This window comes from Somniosus microcephalus, chromosome 28 (genome assembly GCF_052327205.1).
Source record: "Somniosus microcephalus isolate GS21.2 chromosome 28, FLI_Smic_1.0, whole genome shotgun sequence".
In the NCBI taxonomy this organism is placed as follows: Eukaryota; Metazoa; Chordata; class Chondrichthyes; order Squaliformes; family Somniosidae; genus Somniosus; species Somniosus microcephalus.
The window spans coordinates 17,350,665-17,376,467 of record NC_141014.1 but is presented as its reverse complement, the minus strand read 5'-3'; the positions used below and the strand labels follow the sequence as shown (position 1 = coordinate 17,376,467).

General features: G+C 46.3%; 1 protein-coding gene across 1 annotated transcript in view; it reads right to left on the bottom strand.

Annotated features, from left to right (window-relative positions):
* Nucleotides 1-7,785: 7,785 nt before the first annotated feature.
* The window catches only part of aco2 (aconitase 2, mitochondrial), a 71,178-nt gene continuing 53,160 nt past the window's right edge, over nucleotides 7,786-25,803 (bottom strand). Inside the window, exons 13-18 of the mRNA XM_085969539.1 lie at nucleotides 21,130-21,252; nucleotides 18,718-18,873; nucleotides 15,650-15,841; nucleotides 14,219-14,351; nucleotides 12,493-12,614; nucleotides 7,786-8,339 (exon numbers count right to left, since the gene is read on the bottom strand). Of these exons, the coding sequence (XP_085825665.1) occupies nucleotides 8,205-8,339; nucleotides 12,493-12,614; nucleotides 14,219-14,351; nucleotides 15,650-15,841; nucleotides 18,718-18,873; nucleotides 21,130-21,252 (861 nt within the window). The 3' untranslated portion in view covers nucleotides 7,786-8,204. The remainder of the gene's footprint in view (nucleotides 8,340-12,492; nucleotides 12,615-14,218; nucleotides 14,352-15,649; nucleotides 15,842-18,717; nucleotides 18,874-21,129; nucleotides 21,253-25,803) is intronic.

The window sequence follows — 25,803 nt, the reverse complement described above, 5'->3', positions numbered from 1 at the left end:
GTGGGTTACGGCACTTCAAGTGCATATCCAAGTACATTTTAAATGCGATGAGGGTTTCTGCCTCTACCACCCTTTCAGGCAGTGAGTTCCAGACCCCCACCACCCTCTGGGTGAAAAAAGTTCTCCTCAACTCCCCTCTAATCCTTCTACCAATTACTTTAAATCTATGCCCCCTGGTTATTGACCTCTCTGCTGAGGGAAAAGGTCCTTCCTATCCACTCTATCTAGGCCCTTCATAATTTTATACACCTCAATTAAATTTCCCCTCAGCCTTCTCTGTTCCAAAGAAAACAACCCCAGCCTATCCACTGTACACACCATGATTCAGGACCAGCTCCAACCGGAGTTGCCAATTCATTAGAGCCAGGCTGTTCAGGGGTGATGTCTGAAAGCACTTCTTCACACAAAGGGCAGTGGAAATCTGGAAAACTCTCCCTCAAAAAGCTGGGATGGGGATGGCGGGAAATCAATTAAAACTTTCAAAACTGAGCGCCAGATTGTCATCAGGCAAGGGTATTAAGGGATACGGAACCAAGGCAGGAAGATGGAGTTAGGATCAAGATCATCCATGATCTAATTGAATGGCGTAACAGGTCCGAGGGGCTGAATGGCCTCCTCCTGCCCCTATGCTCCAGTCACCGGCAATTGAAAGATTAATCTGTAGGACACTGCTGGGAGCAACCCAGGAGAAAAATCAAAGGGGCGTTAAAAAAAAAAAAAAATTCATTTTCTTTCAACACGTTTGCTTAATAGTTATAAAAATGTTGGGGATGGGAAAGAAAAGACTGACTTGTCAGGAATCATCCAATCGGATAACAAATAGCCTTTCACTTTCCAACTGGTTTAGGAATGTGGGGCGCCGCGAGAATGGACAGGTTGGGCGACCAATGAGTGGCGTGCGGGGGCGGGGAAGGTCATGTGATGAAACCTCCAGAATACATCTAACCAGAGCCAACAACGCCACCACCAGCCTGAACTTCAATCTAGGGTTCTACAGGAAACTCTTTGGTATCCAGCACCGATGGGACCGGCGTGTTGCCGGTTGATCAAAAATTCCAGATGACAGAGGGTTATATACCGAGGCTATTTTTTTTAAAAAATTTAAAAATCAAGAAATGTGCAGTATACAGTAATTGGGTACTCACCTACAGAATGTTGTGTTAAATGGATGGTGGAAGATGCTTAAGTACAGTACTGCCAGTTGAGGGTAATGCAGTGTGGGAGACACACAGTACCCCTGTAAAATGGCAGGTCATGAGAGACTACCAGCAGCACGGGAGAGTCAGACTCCTGTTACAGGGGTATTGAGGTGTTCCGACTTCCGACAGCGCCCAGAAGCCGAGTAGTGGCAGTTTGGAGAACTACCCCCACTGACTAACTCGGCCACCGCGGGAGACTCGGACTCGGCAACATTGCCGGTTATTGAGGTGGTGTTTTCGGTTAATAGAGAATTCTGGATATTTAGGTGCCGTTTAAACAAGAGTTTCCTGTATTTTCCAAATTGGCTCCCAGCAGGAGACCAGTGGCTGATGCCAACACAAAGAAATGGAGCGGGGGGGGGGGGGGGTTTGACAATGCTACCCCACAAGCTGAAAAGTGGGATCTTGCAGTATCATGGAAGTAGTAGGATATGCATTTGCCAATTACTGATACTTTTGAGGGGCTGGGTAGCGGAGGGAAGAAAAGCCAGATTGCTAATCATGCTAGACTATCCCGAGTCTAAACAGATTGTAAGAGCCAAAGAGGAGAGCAGCCAAAGTAAGCGTTGGTCCCTTAGAGGCAGAGACAAGAGAAATTATAATGGGGAATAAGGAAATGGCAGAGACTTCAAACAAATATTTTGGATATGTCTTCACAGTAGAAGACACAAGAAGCATACCAAAAATAGCAGGGAAACAAGGGGCTAATGAGAGAAATGAACTTAAAGTAATTAATCAGTAGAGGAAAAAGTACTTGAGAAACTAATGAGACTAAAAGCTGACAAATCCCCTGGACCTGATGGCCTGCATCCTAGGGTTCTAAAGGATGTGGCTGCAGAGATAGCATGCATTGGTTGTGATCTTGCAAAATTCCCTAGATTCTAGAATGGTTCCAGCGGATTGGAAGGTAGCAAATGTAAACCCACTATTCAAGAAAAGAGAGAGAGAAAACAGGGAACTACAGGCCAGTTAGCCCGACATCAGTCATTGGGAAAATGCTGGAATCCAATATTAAGGACGTGGTAACAGGGCACTTGGAAAATCATATTACAGAGTCAACATGGTTTTATGAAAGGGAAATCATGTTTGACAAATTTATTAGAGTTTTTTGAGAATGTAACTAGCAGGGTAGATAAAGGGGAACCAGTGGATGTCGTATATTTGGATTTCCAAAAGGCATTCGATAAGGTGCCATATAAAAGGTTGTTAAGCAAGAGTTGGGGGGGGGGGGGGTAATATATTAGCATGGATAGAAGCTTGGTTAACAAACAGGAAACAGAGTTTGGATAAATGGGTCATTTTCAGGTTGGCAGGCTAACTAGTAGGGTGCCACAAGGATCAGTTCTTGGGCCTCAGCTATTTACCATCTATGTCCCTTCATCTAAGTCATTAATAGAGTGTAATATATCCAAGTTTGCTGACGATACAAAACTAGGTGGGAAAGTAAGCTGTGGAGGACACAAAGAGCCTGCAAAGGGATATAGACAGGTTAAGTAAGTGGGCAATAAGGCAGCAGATGGAGTATAATATACATCCTGGGTGTCACCATTGACCAGAAACTTAACTGGTCCAGCCACATAAATACTGTGGCAACAAAAGCAGGTCAGAGGCTGGGTATTCTGCGATGAGTGTCTCACCGCCTGACTCACCAAAGCCTTTCCACCATCTACAAGGCACAAGGAGTGTGATGGAATACTCTCCACTTGCCTGGATGAGTGCAGTTCCAACAACACTCAAGAAGCTCGACACCATCCAGGACAAAGCAACCAGCTTGATTGGCACCCCATCCACCACCTTAAACATTCACTCCCTCCACCACTGGCGTACCGTGGCTACAGTGTGTACCATCTACAAGATGCACTGCAGCAACTTGCCAAGGCTTCTTTGGCAACACCTCCCAAACCCGCCACCTCTTCCACCTAGAAGGACAAGGGCAGCAGGCGCATGGGAACACCACCACCTCCAAGTTCCCCTCCAAGTCACACACCATCCTGACTGAGAAGTATATCGACCGATCCTTCATCGTCGCTGGGTCAAAATCCTGGAACTCCCTCCCTAACAGCACTGGGAGTACCTTCACCACACGGACTGCAGCGGTTCAAGAAGGTGGCTCATCACCACCTTCTCGAGGGCAATTAGGGATGGGCAATAAATGCTGGCCTTGCCAGCGACGCTCACATCCCACAAACAAATTTTAAAAAAGGGGAAATGTGAGGATATTCACTTTAGTAGGAAGAATAGAAAAACAGAATATTTTTTAAATGGTGAGAAACGATTGTTGGTGTTGAGAGAGATTTAGGTGTTCTCGTACAGGAGAGTTAGCGTGCAGGTACAGCAAGCAATTAGGAAGGATAATAGCATGTTGGCCTTTATTGCAAGGGGATTAGAGTACAAGAGTACGCAAGTTTTGCTACAATTGTACAGGGCTTTGGTGAGACCACACTTTGAGCACAGTGCACAATTTTGGTCTCCTTATCTAAGGAAGGATATACTTGTCTTGGAGGCGGTGCAACGAAGGTTCACTGGATTGATCCCTGGGATGAGAGGGCTGTCCTATGAGGAGAGATTGAGTAGAATGGGCCGATACTCTCTGGAGTTTAGAAGAATGAGAGGTGATCTCATTGAAACATACAAGATTGTGAGGATGATAGCAAAATACTGCAGATGCTGGAAATCCGAAATAACAACAGAAAATGCTGGAAAAACTCAGCAGGCCAGGTAACATCCGTGGAGAGAAAATAGAGTCAACGTTTCGGGTCAAACCCTTTGTCAAGACTCAGGGTTTGACCCGAAACGTCGACTCTATTTTCTCTCCACGGATGTTGCCTGGCCTGCTGAGTTTTTCCAGCATTTTCTGTTGTTATTTAAGATTCTGAGGATGATTGACAGTTCTGAGGGTAGACGCTGAGAGGTTGTTTCCCCTGGCTGGAGAGTCTAGAACTAGGGGGCATAGTCTCAGGATAGTAAAAGGCCATTTAAGACGGAGATGAGGAGGGATTTCTTCACAGAGGGTTGGGAATCTTTGGAATTCTCTACCCCAAAGGGCTGTGGATGCTGAAGTTGAATATATTCAAGGCAGAGATAGATAGATTTTTGGACTCTAGGGAAATCAAGGGATTATGGAGATCGGGCGGGAAAGTGGAGTTGAGGTCGAAGATCAGCCATGATCTTATTGAATGGCGGAGCAGGCTCGAGGGGCCGAATGGCCGACTCCTGCTCCTGTTTCTTATGTTCTTATGGCCTGAGCACCAACTATCTTTTAGGGAATGGGGTTACTGGTTCAGACTAGCAAACACATCACCTGGACCTCTTCTCCCTCAGCCAAAGCAAGACTATGACCAACAGCTTAGATGCCCAGAAGTGAAATAATTGTGTTAAAAATACAATTTCTCTCATCCCGCCACCTCAAAGTTTGTAACACAGAAATCACAGAAACCCCACAGTGCAGATAGAGGCCATTTCGGCCCATCGAGCCTGCACCGACACATATCCCACCCGATACCCGTAAACCCCTACACCAACACATATCCCACCCTATCCCCGTAACCCCACGTATTTAATCCCCCTAATACTAAGGGTCAATTTATCATAGCCAATCAACCTAACCCGCACATCTTTGGACTGTGGGAGGAAACCGGAGCACCCGGAGGAAACCCACGCAAACACGGGGAGAATGTGCAAACTCCACACAGAGTCAGCCGAGGCCGGATTCGAACCCGGGTCCCTGGCGCTGTGAGGCAACAGTGCTAACCACTATGCCACCGTGCTGCCCTCAGTCTCCTGGGCTGGGCAACTAACGGGAGGAGGAAGCTCCATGAACATTCCCATTCCCAACAATGGCAGAGCCCGGCACGCGAGGGCAAAAGACGTAGCTGAAGCATTTACTCGGAAATGCTGAGTGGATGATCCTTCTTGGCCTCCTCCCTAGGTACCCACCATCAGATACCAGTCTTCAGCCAATTTGATCATTCCATGAGATATCTAGAAACGGCCGAGTTCACTGGACACAGCAAAAGATTCAGGACCTGACAACATCCCGACTGTAGTGCTCAAGACCTGTGCTCCAAAACTAGCCTCACCCCTAGATAAGCTGTTTTAGTACAGCTACAACACTGGCATCTGACAATGTGGAAATGCCCAGGTACGTCCAGTCCACAAAAAGGACAAATCCAACCTAGCCAATTACTGTCCAGTCAGCCTACTCCCAATCAAAAGCAAAGTGATGGAAGGAGTCATCAACAATGCTATCAAGCAGCACTTGCTCACCAATAACCTTATCACCGATGCTCAGGTTGGGTTCCACCAGGACTATTCAGACTCATTACAGCCTTGGTTCAAACATGGACACAAGGCCTGAATTCTAGGTGAGGCTAGAGTGACAGCCCTTGACATCAAGGCAGCATTCGACCGAATGTGCCACCAAGGAGCACTTGTAAAACTTACATAAGAACATAAGAAATAGGAGCAGGAGTAGGCCAATCGGCCCCTCGAGCCTGCTCCGCCATTCAATAAGATCATGGCTGATCTGATCATAACCGCCAATCTACTATCACAGAACCATCTCCTGAATCTAACAGAATTAGACACACGAAATAGGAGCAGGATCAGGCTACACGGCCCCTGGGCCCGCTCCGCTACCCACAGGGCCATGACTGATCCGAACCTAGACTCATGTCCAAATTCCTGCCCGCTCCCCGTAACCCTTAATTCCCTTTACTTCTAGGAAACTGTCTATTTCTGTTTTAAATTTATGTAATGATGTAGCTTCCACAGCTTTTTGGGGCAGCATATTCCATGGACCTACCACCCTCTGAGTGAAGTAGTTCCTCCTCATCTCAGTTTTGAAAGAGCAGCCCCTTATTCTAAGACTATGCCCCCTAGTTCTAGTTTCACCCATCATCGGGAACATCCTCCCCGCATCCACCCGATCCAACCCCTTCACAATCTTATATGTTTCAATAAGATCGCCTCTCATTCTTCTGAACTCCAATGAGTAGAGTCCCAATCTACTCAACCTCTCCTCATATGTCCATCCCCTCATCCCCGGGATTAACCGAGTGAACCTTCTTTGTACTGACTCGAGAGCAAGTATGTCCTTTCTTAAGTATGGACACCAAAACTACGCAGTATTCCAGGTGCGGTCTCACCAATACCTTGTACAACTGAAGCAATACCTCCCTATTTTTATATTCTATCCCCCTAGCAATGAAAGCCAACATTCCACTTGAGACAATGGGGAATCGGGGGGTGAAACATTAGTTACATTTACGGTAAGCAATGACCATCTCCAACAACAGAGCCTAACCACCTACCCTTGACAATCAATGGCATTACCATCACCGAGTCCCCCAACATCCTGGGGGCCACCATTGACCAAAAACTCAACTGGATCAGCCACATCAATGCTGTGGCTACTAGAGTAGGTCAGAGGTTTGTTTTTCTTTAGCGTGTGGCTCACCTCCCGACTGCCCAATGCCTCTCCATCACCTACAAGGCACAAGAGTGTGATGGAATCTTCTCCATACACCTGGATGGGTGCAGCTGCAGCAACACTCAAGAAGCTCACCACCACCACTCAGAACAAAGCAGTCTGCTTGATCAGAACCTCAACCACTAGCCTGTGGCTACGGTGTCTGCTCTCCAAGGCTTCTTTGGCAAACTCCATCACCTAGAAGGACAAGGGGTAGCAGGTTCACAGGAACACCATCACCTCCAAGTCACACACCAACCTTGCTTGGGACAAGAACGGTTTATATTTAAAAACAATCACAAACACAGGCTAACTCCAAAGGTGTCTGAACATCAGACTGGACGGAGCACAACTGCTGAATGTCACGGTACTGATTACTGGAGGACGAGGCGGTGGTCAAGGCTGAGCAATAGCTACATTAGTACAATCATCACCACCCCATCGTCACTGGGCTAAAATCCTGGAACTCCACCCACCCCCCGCCCCCCACCCAACCCAACAGCACTGTGGGAGGGAGCACCTTCACCACACAGACTGCAGCATTTCTAACAGCATTGTTTAAAAAAAACTCATTCCTGGGATGTGGGCGTCGCTGGCAAGGCCAGCATTTATTGCCCATCCCTAATTGCCCCTTGATAAGGTGGTGGTGAGCCGCCTTCTTGAACCGCTGCAGTCCGTGTGGTGAAGGTACTCGCACAGTGCTGTTAGGGAGGGAGTTCCAGGATTTTGACTCAGCGACGATGAAGGAACAGCGATATATTTCCAAGTCAGGATGGTGTACAACTTGGATGAGGAACTTGGAGGTGGTGGTGTCCCCATGCGCCTGCTGCCCTTGTCCTTCTAGGTGGTGGAGGTCACAGGTTTGGGAGGCGAGAGCACCTTCACTGCACGGACTGCAGTGGTTCAAGGCGGCCCACCACCACCTTCTCAAGGGGAAACTATGGATGGGCAATGAGGAAAAAAAGGTGCTGTACAGCAATACTATAGACGCCTCCTAGAGAGACCGGCATTCATTTACCAGCCCTCAGAGGCTCCTTAGCTAGATAACCTGTTATACAGCACCACCATACACACCGCCTATAGAGACCGGCAGACATTTACCAGCCCTCACAAGAACAAGTTTCAGTTTCCAGATTTTATTAGGTCAGTTGTTTTTTTTTGTTGAAAACCACATGAACCAAATGTTACTTGATTGGCGACACCTTGAAACACCGAAAGGAAGCAGACTCCATTACAGTATTTGGTTTCTCCTGGCAGAGGGTGCAAAACAAATTTACAGAAAATAAAAATAAATAGCATCTAAGAGGACCACAGAAATTAGGCTCCATTCACTTCATGCCGAGGTAGGAGACGATGAACGAATTATATTTAAAAACACACAGGCGCACTCTTGATGGGCCAAAGTGCTGAATGTCACGGTGCTGATTACTGGAGGACGAGGTGGCGGTCAAGGCGGAGCAATAGTTACATTAGTACAATCATGTCCTTGGGCACAGTTCCCCCCTTTTCCCTTTCCTTCCCAGGAGCAGGTGGCTTTACTTCTGCAGTTGCTTCATCCGGTTGAGCGCGCTGCCGGCTTGGAACCAGGCAATTTGGCCCTCGTTGAAGCTGTGGTTGAGCAGAATTGTATCCTGGCTGCCATCCTTGTGCTTAAGCGTACAAGTGAGAGGCTGAAAGAGGATGAGGAGAAAGAAGAAAAATATGAGACCTGACTGAAGAAAATATCAGTGTCAAATTAGGAGGTGGGGCTAATTGAATTGCGCATGTACTGAAGATGCCCAGCAATGTGCCCGATGAGTGTGCCAGGGCTAGTGCAAATTTTTATTACCTTAAGGTCGTTGTGCTTCTGATCTTTCCTCGCCCTCTTCCCTGCACACTCAAGCACCATCTCCTACTGTAACTTAATCCCCAGGACCTCAAAACTGTAGAACTACAGGAAACTCTTTTTTATCCGGGACCAGCGTGGTGCCGGTTGATCAAAAAGTCCGGATTACAGAGAGGTATACTTACCAAGGTATGAGAGCCCCGTACACGGCCACAGGTGCAGGAGCCCCGGTTACATGGCCACAGATCCAGGAACCCCGGTTACACGGCCACTAATATACAGTAAAACTTTCCTGAACCTACTCCTGAATTTTACCGGTTAAGAGAGATTTCCGGATATTTAGGTGCCGGTTAAAAAAGAGTTTCCTGTACTACAGGGATAGAGAAAATGCAGAACTACAGGCCAGTTAGCCTGACATCAGTAGTTGGAAAATGTTAGAATTATTATTAAGGATGTGGTAACAGGGCACTTAGAAAGTAATAATAGGATTGGGCAGAATCAACACGGATTTATGAAAGGGAATAAAAACAGAAAATGCTGGAAATACTCAGCAGGTCAGGCAGCATCTGTGGAGAAAGAGTTAAACATTTTCTGTTTTTATTTCAGATTTCCAGCATCCGCAGTATTTTGCTTTTGTATTTATGAAAGGGAAATCGTGTTTGACAAATGTTAAAAGTTTCTCGAGGTTGTAACTAGCAGAATAGATAAGGGGGAACCAGTAGATGTGGTGTATTTGGATTTTCATAAGGCATTCGATAAGGTGCCACACAAGAGGTTATTAAACAAAATTAGGGCTCATGGGATTGGGGGTAATGTACTGACATGGATTGAGGATTGGTTAACGGACAGAAAAAAAAGACTAGGAATAAACGGGTCATTTTCGGGTTGGCAGGCCGTTACAGTGCTTGGGCCTCAGCTATTCACAATCTATATCAATGATTTGGATGAGGGGACCAAACGTAATATATCCAAGTTTGCCGATGATACAAAGCTAGGTGAGAATGTAAGTAGTGAGGAGGATGCAAAGAGGCTGCAATGGGATATCGACAGGTTAAGCGAGTGGGCAAGAACATGGCAAATTGAATATAATGTGGAGACATCCACTTTGGTAGGAAAAATAGAAAAGTAGAGCATTTTTTAAACGGTGAGAGATTGGGAAATGTTGGTGTTCAGAGGGACCTGGGTGTCCTTGTACACAAAATCACTGAAAGTTAATATGCAGGTACAGCAAGCAATTAGGAAAGCAAATGGTATGTTGGCCTTTATTACAAGAGGATTTGAGTATAAGAGTAAAGATGTCTTACTGTAATTATATAGGGCCCTGGTGAGACCACACCTGGAGTATTGTGTACAGTTTCAGTCTCCTTACCTAAGGAAGGATATACTTGCCATAGAGGGGGTGCAACGAAGGTTCACCAGACTGGTTCCTGGGATGGGGGGATTGTCCTATGAGGAGAGATTGAGTAGACTGGGCCTATATTCTCTAGAGTTTAGAAGGAGAGGTGATCTCATTGAAACATACAAAATTCCCTGGCTGGGGAGTCTAGAACCAGGGGTCACAGTCTCAGAATAAGGGGTCGGCCATTTAGAACTGAGACGAGGAGAAATGTGTTCACTCAGAGGGTGGTGAATCTTTGGAATTCTCAGAGGGCCGTGGAGGCTCAGTCGTTGAGTATATTCAATGCAGAGATAGATAGATTTTTGGATATTAAGGGAATCGAGGGATATGGGGATAGTGCAGGAAAGTGGAGTTGAGGTAGAAGATCAGCCATGATCTTATTGAATGGCAGAGCAGGCTCGAAGGGCCGACTGCTTCTATTTCTTATGTTCTCCTTATGCTGATAGGGCGAGACGAGGTCGGGTGGAGACGAGGTCGGGTGGAACATAAACACAGAATGACCAGTCAGGCCCAATGGCCTATTTGTGTGCTGTAAAGTCGGAGTAATTCAGTATTCTCTTCCTCCTAAAATCTATAGGGTTTTAAAATCCAAATCCGACTTCACCTAACCCCAACTACTTGATTTCTCTCATCTTCTCGCCAACAACGATGGTATCTAAAGGTCTTGGCCCTTCACCAAGGCGTCTCAATTGAAAAAAAATGATAATAGAAAATTCCCAAGCTGAAATCTCTTCCAATTGAAAAATAAATTAGGCTTTTAATTTCTAATATGTGGATCTGAGGACCTAGAAATTCAGGCCTTAGTAAGGCACATAGCACCCGAGAACCAGGAGCTACGCGGCCCAATATCTAGGCCGATGTTTCCCTAACTTGGAGCTACTAACAGACACAAACAGCAAGGCTACCTTGAATACTTGCAGCATCCACAGATGGGGTTATATTTGTCTTGTCTGATTTTTAACTGGGAGTACACTTGGCTTGCTTTATGAGAAAGAGTGCGAACACAGGAACCACTGCTTCTACGGTTATAACCACTTGTTCTCAGGCCCCCTTAAATTCAGACTACGTGTCAGCAAGGCCTGTGGTCCCAACAGCGAGCACGTGTCCTTGGAGCCCAAAAGCTGCTCCGCACTCAACAGGCGAAAACTAACCAGAGAGGTCAATAACCAGGGGGCATAGAGTTAAAGTAATTGGTAGAAGGATTAGAGGGGAGTTGAGGAGAACTTTCTTCACCCAGAGGGTGGTGGGGTTCTGGAACTCACTGCCTGAAAGGATGGTAGAGGCAGAGACCCTCATCACATTTAACAAGTACTTGGATATGCACTTGAAGTGTCGTAACCCACAGGGCTACGGGCCAAGAGCTGGAAAGTGGGATTAGGCTGGAGAGCTCTTCTTCGGCCAGCACAGACACGATGGGCTGAATGGCCTCCTTCTGTGCCGTAAATGTCTATGATGAGATGGCTCAGCTGTTACACAGGACAGAGGAAGCCTAGGCCTTATAAGGAGGATCTGGCTCAGCTTTGCCAGCCTAGACTCCTGATCTTGTAAGACAGACAAATGTGCATTGGTTTTGTGGATGTTCATTAGTTGGGAGACCTGAAATGGTATTGGTAAGGTAAAGCCAGAATATTACTTTAAAGTAAACTGGGAGAGTAGGGCCGTAGGACTTTTATTTAAGTTAGGAGAAAGCAAGTTTAAAAACAGATATTGGGATGAACTGAGAACATAAGAAATAGGAGCAGGAACAGGCCATTTGGCCCCTCGAGCCTGCTCCACCATTCAATAAGATCATGGCTGATCTTGGGCTCAAAGCCACTTCCCTGCCCGCTCCCCATAACCCTTCACTCCCTTATCTTGCAAAAATCTGTCTATCTCCACCTTAAATGTATTTAATGACCCAGCCTCCACGGCTCTCTGGGGCAGAGAATTCCACAGATTTACGACCCTCTGAGAGAAGAAATTCCTCCTCATCTCAGTTCTAAAAGGGCGACCCTTTATTCTGAAACTACGCCCCCGAGTTCTAGATTTCCCCATGAGGGGAAACATCCTCCCTGCATCTACCTTGTCGATTCCCCTCAGTGTCTTGTATGTTTCAATAAGATCACCTCTCATTCTTCTAAACTCCAATGAGTATAGGCCCAGCCTGCTCAACCTTTCTTCATAAGTCAAACCCCTCATCTCTGGAATTAACCTCGTGAATCATCTCTGAACTGCCTCCAATGCAAGTATGTCCTTCCTTAAAGGAGACCAAAACTGTACGCAGTACTCAAGGTGTGGTCTCACCAATACCCTGTACAGTTGTAGCAGGACTTCCCTGCTTTTATACTCCAACCCCCTTTGAAATAAAGGCCAACATTCCATTTGCCTTTTTGATTACTTTGCTGTACCTGCATGCTAACTTTTTGTGTTTCATGCACAAGGACCCCCAGGTCCCTCTGAACTGTAATCTCTCTGAAATGTTCGAAACAACTGGATGCTCTAACGAGCGGGTACCAAAGGGATGGGCTTCCACGGCAAGAATTGTCTTTACTCATCCTCCACTTGCATGGTCTTAAGAAATGAGCTCCAGGCAGAAAGAAGCACAACTCCATGCTCATACCTTTCCAGGGGCAAATTCCTTCAGCCCAGTGATGGAGACTTTATCATCTGGCTGCACCTTGTCGTAATCAGCAGGATTGTTGAAGGTCAGAGGCAGCAGGCCTTGCTTCTTGAGGTTGGTTTCTGCAAAAAAAGCGCAGAGCTCAGATTGCGCCGGAGATGTTTTTCTTTCACGTATATTCAAGAGTGAAGCTCACCATTGGTACAAGAATTGGGCTACGGAGGAGACGAGTGTCAGCTTGGCTCAGCTGGTAGCACTCTCCCCTCAGAGTCCGAAGCTTGTGGGTTCTATGCCCCACTCTAGGCTCATAATCTAGGCTGATGCTCTTGGCCATGCACTAATTTTAAGGTTATGCCCCCTTGTTCTGGACTCCCCACCCCCAAGGAAATAGTTACTCTCTATCGATTCAATCAAATCCTTTAATTAACACCTCAAACCCACGACCTCTACCACCTGGAAGGACAAGGGCAGCAGGCGCATGGGAACACCACCTCCTCCAAGTCACACACCATCCTGACTTGGAAATATATCGGCCGTTCCTTCATCGTCGCTGGGTCAAAATCCTGGAACTCCCTCCCTAACAGCGCTGTGGGAGCACCTTCACCACACGGACTGCAGCGGTTCAAAAAGGCGGCTCACCACCACCTTCTCGAGGGCAACTAGGAATGGACAATAAATGCTGGCCTTACCAGCGATGCCCACATCCCAGGAACGAATTTTTTTTTTTTTTTTTTTTTTTATAAATAAGATCACCTTAATCGTCTATATTGAAGGGAATTCAAACCTAGTCTATGCAGCCGGTTCTCTCAATTCTACCCTTTTAGCCCCGTTTGACTCATAAATCTATCACTGAGGACTAGAATTCTTCTCACTCGGCTCCAGATATCCTTACAAGCCAAACGTCCTAATGGGTGGGGTTGTCCTAGCTGGACAAGCAAGGAAAAGTTGTGCAGTTGAACTCCAACAGTACCTCATGCAGCCTTTGGGGTGGAGTGGGGTGCCGGGGGAAAAAAAAGAGAGACACACACTTAAGCCTCGACTTTTGCCAACCTCTATGTAATCTCTGAGTCAGGCAAGTGAGGTGTGCTCGTATGAGGTGAGGATGTGTCCTTTACATCAGGCAAATGGAAATTAGTTCATGGAGTTCTCATTAGTTTGCAGTCTTTAAAGCAGAGTGATGGGCTTTCTGTGCATCCTACACCCAGCTAACCAAAAAAAAGAGACTCTCTTCTAACCAGGGACCACATTAGTTTTAGATATATTGGGATTCCCCTTACTTTGTAAACGAGCATCCTGGACACAGATCAGAGGGTCCACACACAATGAGTCTACCAGTTAGAGTCACTGGCCCATGAACAGTGGGAACCTTGGTTTTGAAAGACCCTCAGACCAACAGTCCTCCCAACACAAGGATAGGCAACTTAGAAATGCAGAAACAACAGAAGAATGAGCAGACCTCTGCGATTCAGCAATTTCCAATATACTGTACCTGCAGCTGCAGGGACAATTGATTCTAAACAGGGAAACTGGAGATACCCCGGTCTATTTAACAAAATCACTCCTCTTAATTCAAAGTCACCAATTCAATTTTTCCTCGCACTAAATTCCCCCTCTGCTGTTATTTATGCTACCTGTACTTAATTCAAATTATGGTATAATTAATTATTTTTGAATGCGAGTAGACTCTATCTGACACAAAATTTCAACGTCCACCATATACACCTACCGTGAATTCGAGCAAAGCTCTTGACAATGATGGCTTGGCCTCCTAGATGCCGAGGCTCGAGTGCAGCGTGCTCTCTGCTGGAGCCCTCACCATAGTTCTCGTCACCAACCACCACCCAGTTGATGCCTTGTTTCTGTGGGGGGGGGGGGGGGGGGGGGGGAGGGGAGGAAGAGGAAAGAGGGAAAAACAGCTTCAATACTTCACTCTGTTCTAAGGGAGTAAACTAGGGTCGCCATCTCTGGTTGGATGTATTCCTGGAGGTTACACCACATGACCTCCCACCTCCACTCGCTCACAGCCTTTTTTTCCCCCCTATCTGCAATACTTTTATAATTAATGCAAGAAATTCAGTTTAAAAAAAAAAAAAATGCTCCTCCAATTTTCACCCTGGTTGCTCTCAGCAGTGTCCTGGAGATTAATTTTTAATTCCTAGAGACTCCAGGACAAGCCTGGGAGGGATGGCAACCCTAAAATAGCCACAGGACCAATTCTCTCCTTTTACCTGCCCTTCCCACGCTCTTGGGAGGCAACAGCACTTACTGGGGTGGAGTAGCTCTCGGATATCTTGACTGGGTCATGCGCAAGCCTAGATATGGAACGCTGTCAAGTGACCGAGGTTGATATCAACAACAACAGCAAACATTTATATAGTGCCTTTAACGCAGTATAACTTCCCAAGGCGCTTCACAGGGACGTTTCCAAAAAACACAATTTGACACCGAGCCACATAACGAGACGTTAGGGCAGATGACCAAAAACTCGGTCAAAGAGGTAGGTTTTAAGGGGTGTCTTAAGGGAGGAGAAGTGGAGAGGCAGAGAGGTTTAGGGAGGGAATTCCAGAGCTTAGGGCCGAAGCAGCTGAAGGCACAGCCACCAGTGCTGGGGCGATTAAAATCGGGGATGCTCACGAGGCCAGAATTGGAGGAGTGCAGAGATCGCAGGGGAATGTAGGGCTGGAGGAGTTTAGCGATAGGGAGGGTTGAGGCAATGGAGGGATTCGGAAACAAGGATGAAAATTTTTTAAATCGAGGTGTTGCTTAACCGGGAGCTAATGTAGGTCAGCGAGCACAGGGTGAGTGGGACTTGGTGCGAGTTAGGACATGGTGCGAGTTAGGACATGGGCAGCAGAGTTTTGGGTGGCCTCAAGTTTGTGGAGACTAGAGGGAGGGAGGCCGGCCAGGAGTGCGATGGAATAGTCAAGTCTAGAGGTAACAAAGTCAAGCCCAATGCTGTTGCCAAGAGACTAGCACTTTGCAGCCGAGGTCACTCAATTTTCCTTCTATTTAGCCCAGGGCAGTGAGGTCAACTGCAACACCTCCTACTGCTGCCCGACATTGACCAGCTAAAGACAAGGAAACCGGCTAAGGTAGGCTGACCCATTAAGAAAATCAGAAGAGCTGACCAATTCTCTCCTTTCGCAGACTCACTCACCTTGTAAGCGCGTGCAGTGTCCGGCACAGCCCCATACTGGTTGGTTAGCTGGTTTTTCACTTCATTCACTTTGCCATTCTCAATATTAATGGCACCGATGAGCAGGTTATTTGAAATGTTGTCGAGGTGGCCACGGAACTTCAGCCAAGGTCCAGCAGCAGATATGTGATCAGTGGTACATTTGCCCTTCACCTAAAATAAAACAAAACCACTCAGAATAGGGAAACATTGTGCAACTAACCCACAGGTCAATAATTAGTAGCCAGGCGTTTTCTAACATTTAAGCACTAGATTTCCAATTAGAGGGCCAGAGACCAAATCTGTGTCGTCAAGGGGAAGGATCCTTAGATGAAGAATGGACCATTTCCTCCACTTTCAGTTGCAGAGTCAGCATCGATCACTCTCACATGTAGTGTAGAGACTCTCCGCTACTGTTGCTACAGCCTTAGAATAGCATCCTCTACAATGCACCAGCGTGAACCAGTTTTTCTCTCTACATCCCACAGCACTATGGACTTGTGTCTTTATGAAACTTTACGCCAACTTATAGGGGAGAGAGGGGGAATATGGTATTGAGATAGAGGATCAGCCGTGATCATATTGAATGGCGGAGCAGACTCGAAGGGCCGAATGGCCGACTCCTGCTCCTAGTTTTCTATGTACTCATGTCCATCAAGAATTGTGTCCGTTCTGTCCAAAACTTCACTAAGGAAGTTTACAACGAGAGAGAGAGAGAGAGAGAGAGGACCAGTATTGCCAACTCTTGTGATTCCATGGCGAGACACACAATTTCGGAATGAAACAAAGTTTCACTCGCGATGGAATGCCGAAATCTCGCTATCTGCATGAGCAAAAATATACGCAATCTGCGAATGCACGACTAAACTGCAGTTGATTCAATTAAATGGATTTGTGGACTTGATCGGCTGTTTTCATGGAGACTGAGAAAGTTGCTTTTAGATGTTACTGTATCCGAACCAATAAAAAAAGATGTGACCGAGGGTGGCTGCAGTCAATCTGGTAGCAAGCAAGATGAACAAAATACGGCATAATGTTTCAAAGTAAATGCACTTTCAATGACATGAAATAATACATGGAACTCAGCATGTTTGCAAACTTATGTACTTTACAAGTGTTTGTCTGTCGTATTAAAGGATGAATCAAGTTAAATGGCAGACGAGCATCTAAGTTACAGTAACAATTGAAAATATCACTTGGGATGACCATCTGAAATGAAAATATTCTTCATTGCTTTAAGTGGAACAAACCGAATAGCCTGCCCAGCGACTGTGGCTCCGGCTTCTGCTGGTCTTTTGACCCTCTGCCCTCTTGTGATTTAGGCATTTCTAGATTCAGGAGGTTAGTCAAGGACTTCACCTCTGCAGTCACAAGGCAAACTTGTACTTAATACCAATGCAAAGCTATTTGATGGACCCGTTAGCCTCTTCCAATGTAAGAGACTAGCCTTGAAACGACCCCATTAATGGTGCAGGTTTATCGGGGCTTGTTACTGTGCGGCTCACAGCTCTCTCAAAGTCCTAGCTTAGATTATTGATCCCCTGAAATGATCAGTATAACAGTCACGTCTGTGGATAAGGCCTTCATGGCAGAGTGCAGTCCCTTGGCTGCATCCTCTGAAATAATTAGGAGAAATTCTTATTAAACTAAAGTGAAAGGTTCAGAGTCGAAGCAGGGCGAAAGGTCTACAAGGTGATTAATGCCTTTACAAGGGTGAAGTGCTCGCTGCGATCGAATCCCGCACTCAGGCAGGGAAGTGACAGCTTAAAATTTGCGAAATAAAAAAAAGCGTCTACATCAAAAACAGGAGAGGCAGGCAGGCAGAGAGAGAGAGAGAGAGAGAGAGAGAGAGAGAGAGAGAGATCGAGCGCGCAAGAGAGGCAGGCAGGCAGAGAGCGAGCGAGCGCGCAAGAGAGGCAGGCAGGCAGGCAGAGAGTGAGCGCGCAAGAGAGGCAGGCAGGCAGAGAGCGAGCGAGCGCGCAAGAGAGGCAGGCAGGCAGGCAGAAAGAGCGAGCGCGCAAGAGAGGCAGGCAGGCAGAGAGAGAGCGAGCGAGCGCCCAAGAGAGGCAGGCAGAGAGAGCGAGCGCGCAAGAGAGGCAGGCAGGCAGAGAGAGAGAGCGAGCACGCAAGAGAGGCAGGCAGGCAGCCAGAGCGAGCGAGACAGAGAAAGCGGCAGGCAGGCAGCCAGAGCGAGAGGCAGAGAAATTACAGAATGATCTTTGACTTGAGAAAATCTGCATGATCAGCCGGCTAAATTAAATAGATGTACATTCATGCAGATAGACAGCCTTCCCTTCTGAAGGTGCCAACTTGCTGCAATCTGGCTGCATGGGTGACAGCAACCCACGAGCACACTGCCCAAGTGGCCATTTATCCTTAATGTGTCTGGAACTTGCCAGGTCCCTCCAGTTCTCTGGCACATCCGGGGCCAGAAATGTGGAGGGACACGCAAATCAGACTGCAATGAGGGGAACGAAGGCTCTGCTTGAACGCTGGACATCTGGGCCGTCTGTTAGGCCCTGGTGCCCTCAATGTTCAAAGGAGGCCTCAGATGTTTTGTTTTCCTCAGAGGGGGGCCTGAGCACTCGCTCTCAATGCGAGGCCTGCTGCAATGAATTTCGGCCCACCTCCAGACCTTTGGGTTAGAGGGTTGGCTGTGATCCCGAGGGCATCTCCGTGGCAGACAGAAGACCTGCCCTGCCCGAGATGCATCCCACATTGGAAAGCCTAGGCTTGAATGGCTGCAGCATTGCTCTGGCTGAGGCCAACTAACTCAGCACAGAATGGGGATCGACCTGGGGACCAGGCTGGTCTGTTTGATCCAGTCTCTTACTACAGCAGGATGTCCGATCTCGATATAAGCCACCCATGTGTCAGACCTGCCAATTACATATTAGGTATCCAAAGCACATCGCATCAGACCCATTTACCTAAATTTGAGTAGGGACAGACCCGAGTGAGTTTTCCAAAAACACAAAGCTTTCAATGTGTTGGTTTTAAAAAAAAAAATACAGTAGATTGGGAGATGGATTAAACAATATACAACTGACCTTGATCAGTACTTGCATGTCCTCCAAGTCGTTCTTGTTCCACGGATCAAATGGTGTCAACAGTTGTAGCCGATTGCTCTTCGGGTTTACATTCACATTAATGCCCTTGGACTCTTTTGGTGGGTTTTGGTACGTGTCCTGACCAGGATCAAAACCCTTCAAGATGGAAATAAAGATTTCACAGTGACCTCTCAATATATGACACAGCAATTTCTTCTTTCTCCCCCCCCCCCCCGCCCCCACAGGTCTCCTTGGGTATGGTACCACAGGCACCAAGCAGATACGGGCATCTACTGCGCCCAAGCAGCCGTACTTCTATGATTAAGGTTAGACAGCTAGTGTCAACTGGCTATTTAAACAGAGGGGCATCACTACTGTGGCTCGTCCTTTCCTTGGCTGTGATGCACAACTGCATTGTCCAGCAAGGGTCACTGGACAGCAATCAGAAGCGAGAATCCATTCCCTCACCTAGGATCATTGAGGTAATTCAAGTACTCCTGCTGCTTCCCCATGCGAAACCAGGTAACCCAGCAAAGATCAAACATCCTAATCTTATTGCTCAGTTCTAGATGAGAAACGCACTCACCATCTGAGTAACCAAGACCGTTGGCATGGCAATCTCCAAGTTAATATTGCAGCCAAAACTGACATAAAGCCTTAATTTATCATAAGCAGGTATCCAGATTCAATCTGATCATTGGGAAGGTGTGATGCTTTGTTGACTGAATGGTCGGTTTGTGATTTCTCAACAGTGTGCAATTCTGTGTGTCTTATAATCACACTCCTACATCTCACTGTAAACCTTTCAGTGAGTCACACACCACGATAGCAGATCTCAATTATCTCCAAGGGCCCCTGATGGGTAAGGGAAGCCAGGTGAATAACTGAGGGTCAACAAACTTTGATATTTCACCTATGTTACAGACGCATGGGAATGAAAACAAGTAATAACGACGACAACAAAAGAAATGTGTCGTTTTATTCATCAAGGAGATGAAATACAAGTAACAAAAGCTGTGCCATGAGGTTTGGTTCTGTGAACCTTCTGGTCGATCATACTTTGGGATCCATACCATTGCACAAGACTCCACAGACAAGCTACTCAATATTTGCAATGATCACAAGTGTCAAAGAAAGAACTTCCATTGTCAGCACTCAAGTCAGAAGGCTGTGGGTTCAAGTCCCACTCCAGAAACCTGAGCACAAAAATCTAGACTGACACTCCAGTGCAGTGCTGAGGGAGTGCCGCACTGTTGGAGGTGCCGTCTTTTGATGAAACGTTAAACCAAGGCCCCGCCTACTCTCTCAGGTGGACGTAAAAGATCCCACAGCACTACTTCGAAGAGGAGCAGGGGAGTTATCCCCCGTATCCTGGCCAATATTTATCCCTCAACTAATATCACAAAAACAGATGATCTGGTCATTATCACGTTGCTGTTTGTGGGAGCTTGCTGTGCACAAATGGCTGCTGTGTTTCCTACATTACAACAGTGACTACACTTCAAAAGTACTTCATTGGCTGTAAAGCACTTTGGGATGCCCTGAGGTCGCTATATAAATGCAAGTCTTTCTTTTATATAAGCACCGTATCACATCACAAAGTGCAACACATAAATGAATTACTTTGAAGTGAGTGATTGTTATTTAGGCAAATGCATCAGCCATTTTGCACACAGCAAGGTCTCAAACAGTTGTTGGATAACTGACCTGGGGAACTGTCCTTCCAATTTTAACTCCTTCTCTGTGGGAATTAACCTTGTATCCACGAAACAACTTGGCAGCATGCTAAGATCACAAACTAAATGTGTGTGGGGGGATGGGGGGGGAAGAATAAACGTTTAAAAATGATGGGGGAAAACTCCACCTCTCAGCACTCCAGTCTTCCTCACCCTCCCCAGGTGGTGAGGAATAAGCACAAGTGCCAATAAAAATGGAAACAAATTGATCATAGTGGGTGCATTAGATGCCGAGAGGTTGTTACCCCTGGCTGGAGAGTCTAGAACTAGGGGTCAGTCTCAGGATAAGGGGTCGGTCATTTAAGACTGAGATGAGGAGAAATGTCTTCACTCAGTGGGCTGTGAATCTTTGGAATTCTCTACTCTAGAGAGCTGTGGATGCCAAGTCAAGACTGAGATCAATAGATTTTGGGCACTCAAGGGCTATGGGGATAGGGTGGGAGTTAAGGTAGAAAATCAGCCGTGATCTTATTGAATGACGGAGCAGGCTCAAGGGACCTAATTGTTATGTTCTTATTTCAGTTGAGGTTTAGTTTCATATAACTGAGGTAGATTTCATTACCATACAGTGACCATCTTTTAAACTGCAGCAGATTCTGCTGCATACAAGAGCAGCATTTGATAAACACATGCAGCATCTTGATTCCGAGCCTGCCTGTCAGAGAGTGCCCCGTACCTTGCTGGGCAGCTCGGCAGCACTCGGTGCCGTCAGTTTGAACTTCTTCCCATCGGCTCCAGTCAGCGAGTCGCGCTCAGGGTCAAACTTCAAAGTGCCAGCGATGGCAAAGGCGGTGACAATCTGAGAACACAAAATGGCAATTAGCCAGAGGGCAGCTGCTGTACTGTCCCCCCACACAGTTGCACTGGCTTTTAGCACTCCGGGGCGGGGGTGGTCACTGGATTAATACATTAACAGTAATTTACAGCAAAGGCCGGAAACACGCTGCATCTGTGGTCGTGTTAAACATGAAAGCTAGTGTCAGTAATGGTGACCTTGAAACTATCGGATTGTTGTAAAAACCCATCTGGTTCACTAATGTCCTTTAGGGAAGGAAATCTGCTGCCCTTACCCGGTCTGGCCGATATGGGACTCCAGACCCACAGCAATGTGGTTGACTCTCAACTGTCCTCTGAGATGGCCGAGCAAGTCACTCAGTTGTACCAAACTGCTACAAAGAAGTAGAACAGCACTGTGGGAGCACCTTCACCACATGGACTGGAGCGGTTCAAGGCGGCGGCTCACCACCACATCCGCGAGGGCAATTAGGGATGGGCAATTAAAGCTGGCCTTGCCAGCGACGCCCACATCCTGTGAACGATGACGTCTGGTTGCGAGGCCATTTACGTCACTCATTAGCTGCACCCAGCGCCAATAAGTGAGAACTACAAGTCAAATCTTCCACCTCTTCCCTCTGTCCTGTGGGAGACATCACAGCTGAATCCCATCCTATCCTCACCCTTCATCCAGCAGCTGTTGTAGATAATGGCCAAGACTGGAATTTCTTGCCAATGCCATCTTCTCTCAGATTGCTAGGTGGTCCAATATAGTCACTTGGTCGGACACACCCTTGCCTGTCCACCACCCCCCCCCCCGCTTCAGGAGGCAGCTTGCCCGTACAGCATGTTTGAAAGTAGACACCAGTCATGAATAGAATGCAGAAATCAGCATCGTACCACTTATTAACCAGAGAGTGCACTAACAAGCAGCTCTCCTGTCCTGCCGGTTCTGTGGAGATTGAATAAATGATTAAATCGCTGAGCTACAAACAATTGTATCTAGTTCTTATAAATTCCCGAGCAAGCAGAAGGCTCAATGACGACTAGAAATCCATTTATGAACTTTATTTAAGCTGGTTTCGCTTCTCCGTCTCATCTTCTCTCAAACCTCAGTGCTCGTGCCTCCCTCATTTAAGAGGGCAAGTAAGTAGGTCAAGATGAGCTGTCTTCATCAGTAGCCTCGCCACAACGCATCAGGTGGATACTGGGCACATTTTATCCCAAAGGTTGCCTGCCATGTTGTCTGCTTTGCACTGACACTATACTTGTGTAGTTGTGACAAAAAAGGTTCTTTTAAATTTTTGATTTGGTTTCTTCATCGCTGGAAACAACAAATAAGGGGTTAAAATCCATGGTCACACTGGATATTTCTCCAAGGAAAAGCCATAAGCTCAGGGACCAGACAGGCTGGTAGCAGTCAGCTTCACAAGATGTGCATTCTTATAGAAATAGGCCAGTAGTTAGGCCACAGCTAGAGTACTGCGTACAGTTCTGGTCAACAAATAATGGAGGCCTGTATAAAAAAAAAGGTACGGTAATAATCATGGGTGATTTTAATCTCCATATTGATTGGACAAATCAAATTGGCCATGGTAGCCTTGAAGAGGAGTTCATAGAGTGTATCCGGGATGGTTTCCTAGAACAGTATGTAATGGAACCAACCAGGGAGCAGGCTATCTTGGATCTGGTACTGTGTAATGAGACAGAATTAATAAATGATCTTATAGTAAAGGATCCTCTAGGAAAGAGTGATCATAGCATGGTTGAATTTCAAATTCAGTTGGAGGATGAGAAAGTTGTATCTCAAACCAGTGTCCTGATCTTAAACAAAGGCAATTACAATGGCATGAGGGTAGAACTGGCTAAAGTGGACTCGAAAAATAAATTAAAGGGTAAGACAGTTGAAATACAGTGGCGGACATTTAAGGAGATATTGCATAACTCTCAATAAAAATATATTCCAGTGCGAAAGAAAGATTTTAAGAGAAGGGAGCACCATCTGTGGCTAACTAAGGAAGTAAAAGATGGTATCAAATTGAAAATGAAGGCATACAATGTTGCCAAGATTGGTGGCAGGCCAGAGGATTGGGAAATTTTTAAAAACCAGCAAAGGATGACTAAAAAAGAGAGATGAATTATGAGAGTAAACTGGCAAGAAATATTAAAACAGATAGTAAGAGCTTCTACAGGTATATAAAAAGGAAGAGAGTAGCTAAAGTAAACGTTGGTCCCTTAGAGGATGAGACTGGGGAATTAATAATGGGGAACGGGGAAATGGCAGAGAATCTGAACAAATATTTTGTATCTTTCTTCACGGTAGAAGACACCAACAACATCCCAATAATGGATAATCAAGGGGCCACAGGGAGGGGGGAGCTAAAGACAAATCACTATCACTAAGGAAAAAGAACTTGGTAAAATAATGGGACTAAAAGATGACAAGTCCCCTGGACCAGATGGCCTGCATCGCAGGGTCTTAAAAGAAGTGGCTGCACAGATAGTGGATGCATTGGTTGCAATATATCAAAATTCCCTGGACTCTGGAGAAGTCCCAGCGGATTGGAAAACCGCAAATGTAACACCCCTATTTAAGAGAGGGAGACAGAAAGCAGGAAACTATAGACCAGTTAGCCTAGCTTCTGCCGTTGGGAAAATGCTGAAGTCCTTCATTAAGGAAGCAGTAGCAGGGCATTTGGAAAATCATAATGCAGTCAAGCAGAGTCAGCATGGTTTTATGAAAGGGAAATCATGTTTAACAAGTTTGCTGGAGTTCTTTGAGGAGGTAACGAGCAGGGTGGACAAAGGTGAGCCAGTGGATGTGGTGTATTTGGATTTCCAGAAGACATTTGATAAGATGCCACATAAAAGGTTACTGCATAAGATAAGAGCTCACGGAGTTGGGGGTAATATATTAGCATGGATCGAGAATTGGCTAACTAACAGAAAGCAGAGAGTCGGGATAAATGGGTCATTTTCCGGTTGGCAAATGGTAACTAGTGGGGTGCCACAGGGATCGATGCTGGGACCTCAACTATTTACAATCTACATTAATGACTTGGATGAAGGGACCAAGTGTAATGTAGCCAAGTTTGCGGATGATACAAAGATGGGTGGGAAAGCAAGTTGTTCAGAGGACTCAAAGAATCTGCAAAGGGATATAGACAGGCTAAGTGAGTGGACAAACATTTGGCAGATGGAGTATAATGTGGGAAAGTGCAAGGTTATCCACTTTGGCAGGAAAAATAAAAAAAACAAATTATTATTTAAATGGAGAGAGATTACAAAATGCTACAGTTCAGAGGGACCTGGGGGTTCTTGTGCATGAAACACAAAGTCAGCATGCAGGTACAGCAAGTAATCAAAAAGGCAAATGGAATGTTGCCCTTTATTGCAAGGGGGTTGGAGTATAAAAGCAGGGAAGTCCTGCTACAACTGTACAGGGTATTGGTGAGACCACACCTTGAGTACTGCGTACAGTTTTAGTCTCCTTATTTAAGGAAGGATATACTTGCACTGGAGGCAGTTCAGAGACAATTCACTAGGTTAATTCCAGAGATGAGGGGTTTGACTTATGAAGAAAGGTTGAGCAGGTTGGGCCTATACTCATTGGAATTTAGAAGAATGAGAGGGGATCTTATCGAAACATATAAGATACTGAGGGGGCTTGACAGGGTAGATGCAGAGAGGATGTTTCTCCTCGTGGGAAAATCTAGAAATCGGGGGCATAGTTTCCAGAATAAAGGGTCGCCCTTTTAGAACTGAGATGAGGAGGAATTTCTTCTCTCAGGAGGGTCGTAAATCTGTGGAATTCTCTGCCACAGAGAGCTGTGGAGGCTGGGTCATTAAATACATTTAAGGTGGAGATAGACAGATTTTTGCAAGATAAGGGAGTGAAGGGTTATGGGGAGCAGGCGGGGAAGTGGCTTTGAGCCCAAGATCAGCCATGATCTTACTGAATGGCAGAGCAAGCTCGAGGGGCCAAGTGGCCTATTTCTGCTCCTATTTCTTATGTTCTTATGTCACCACATAACAGGAAAGATGTGATTGCACTAGAGGGGGTACAGAGGAGATTTACAAGGATGTTGCCAGGACTGGGGAATTTTAGCTATGAGGAAAGATTGAAAAGGTTGGGGTTGTTTTCTTTGGAACAGAGAAGACTGAGGGGAGACTTAATGGAGGTGTATAAAAAGGACCTAGTTCCCTTAGCAGAGAGGTCAATAACCAGGGGGCATAGATTTAAAGTAATTGGTAGAAGGATTAGAGGGGAGTTGAGGAGAACTTTCTTCACCCAGAGGGTGGTGGGGGTCTGGAACTCACTGCCTGAAAGGGTGGTAGAGGCAGAAACCCTCATCGCATTTAAAATGTACTTGGATATGCACTTGGAAGTGCCGTAACCTACAAGGCTACGAACCAAGAGCTGGAAAGTGGGATTAAACTGGATAGCTCTTTTCCAGCCGGCACAGACACGATGGGCTGAATGGCCTCCTTCTGTGGCGTAAATTTCTATGATTCAATGCTGCAGTTATAGTGTAAACATACACTTTTATTAATAGGTACCACTGCACTCTTAACC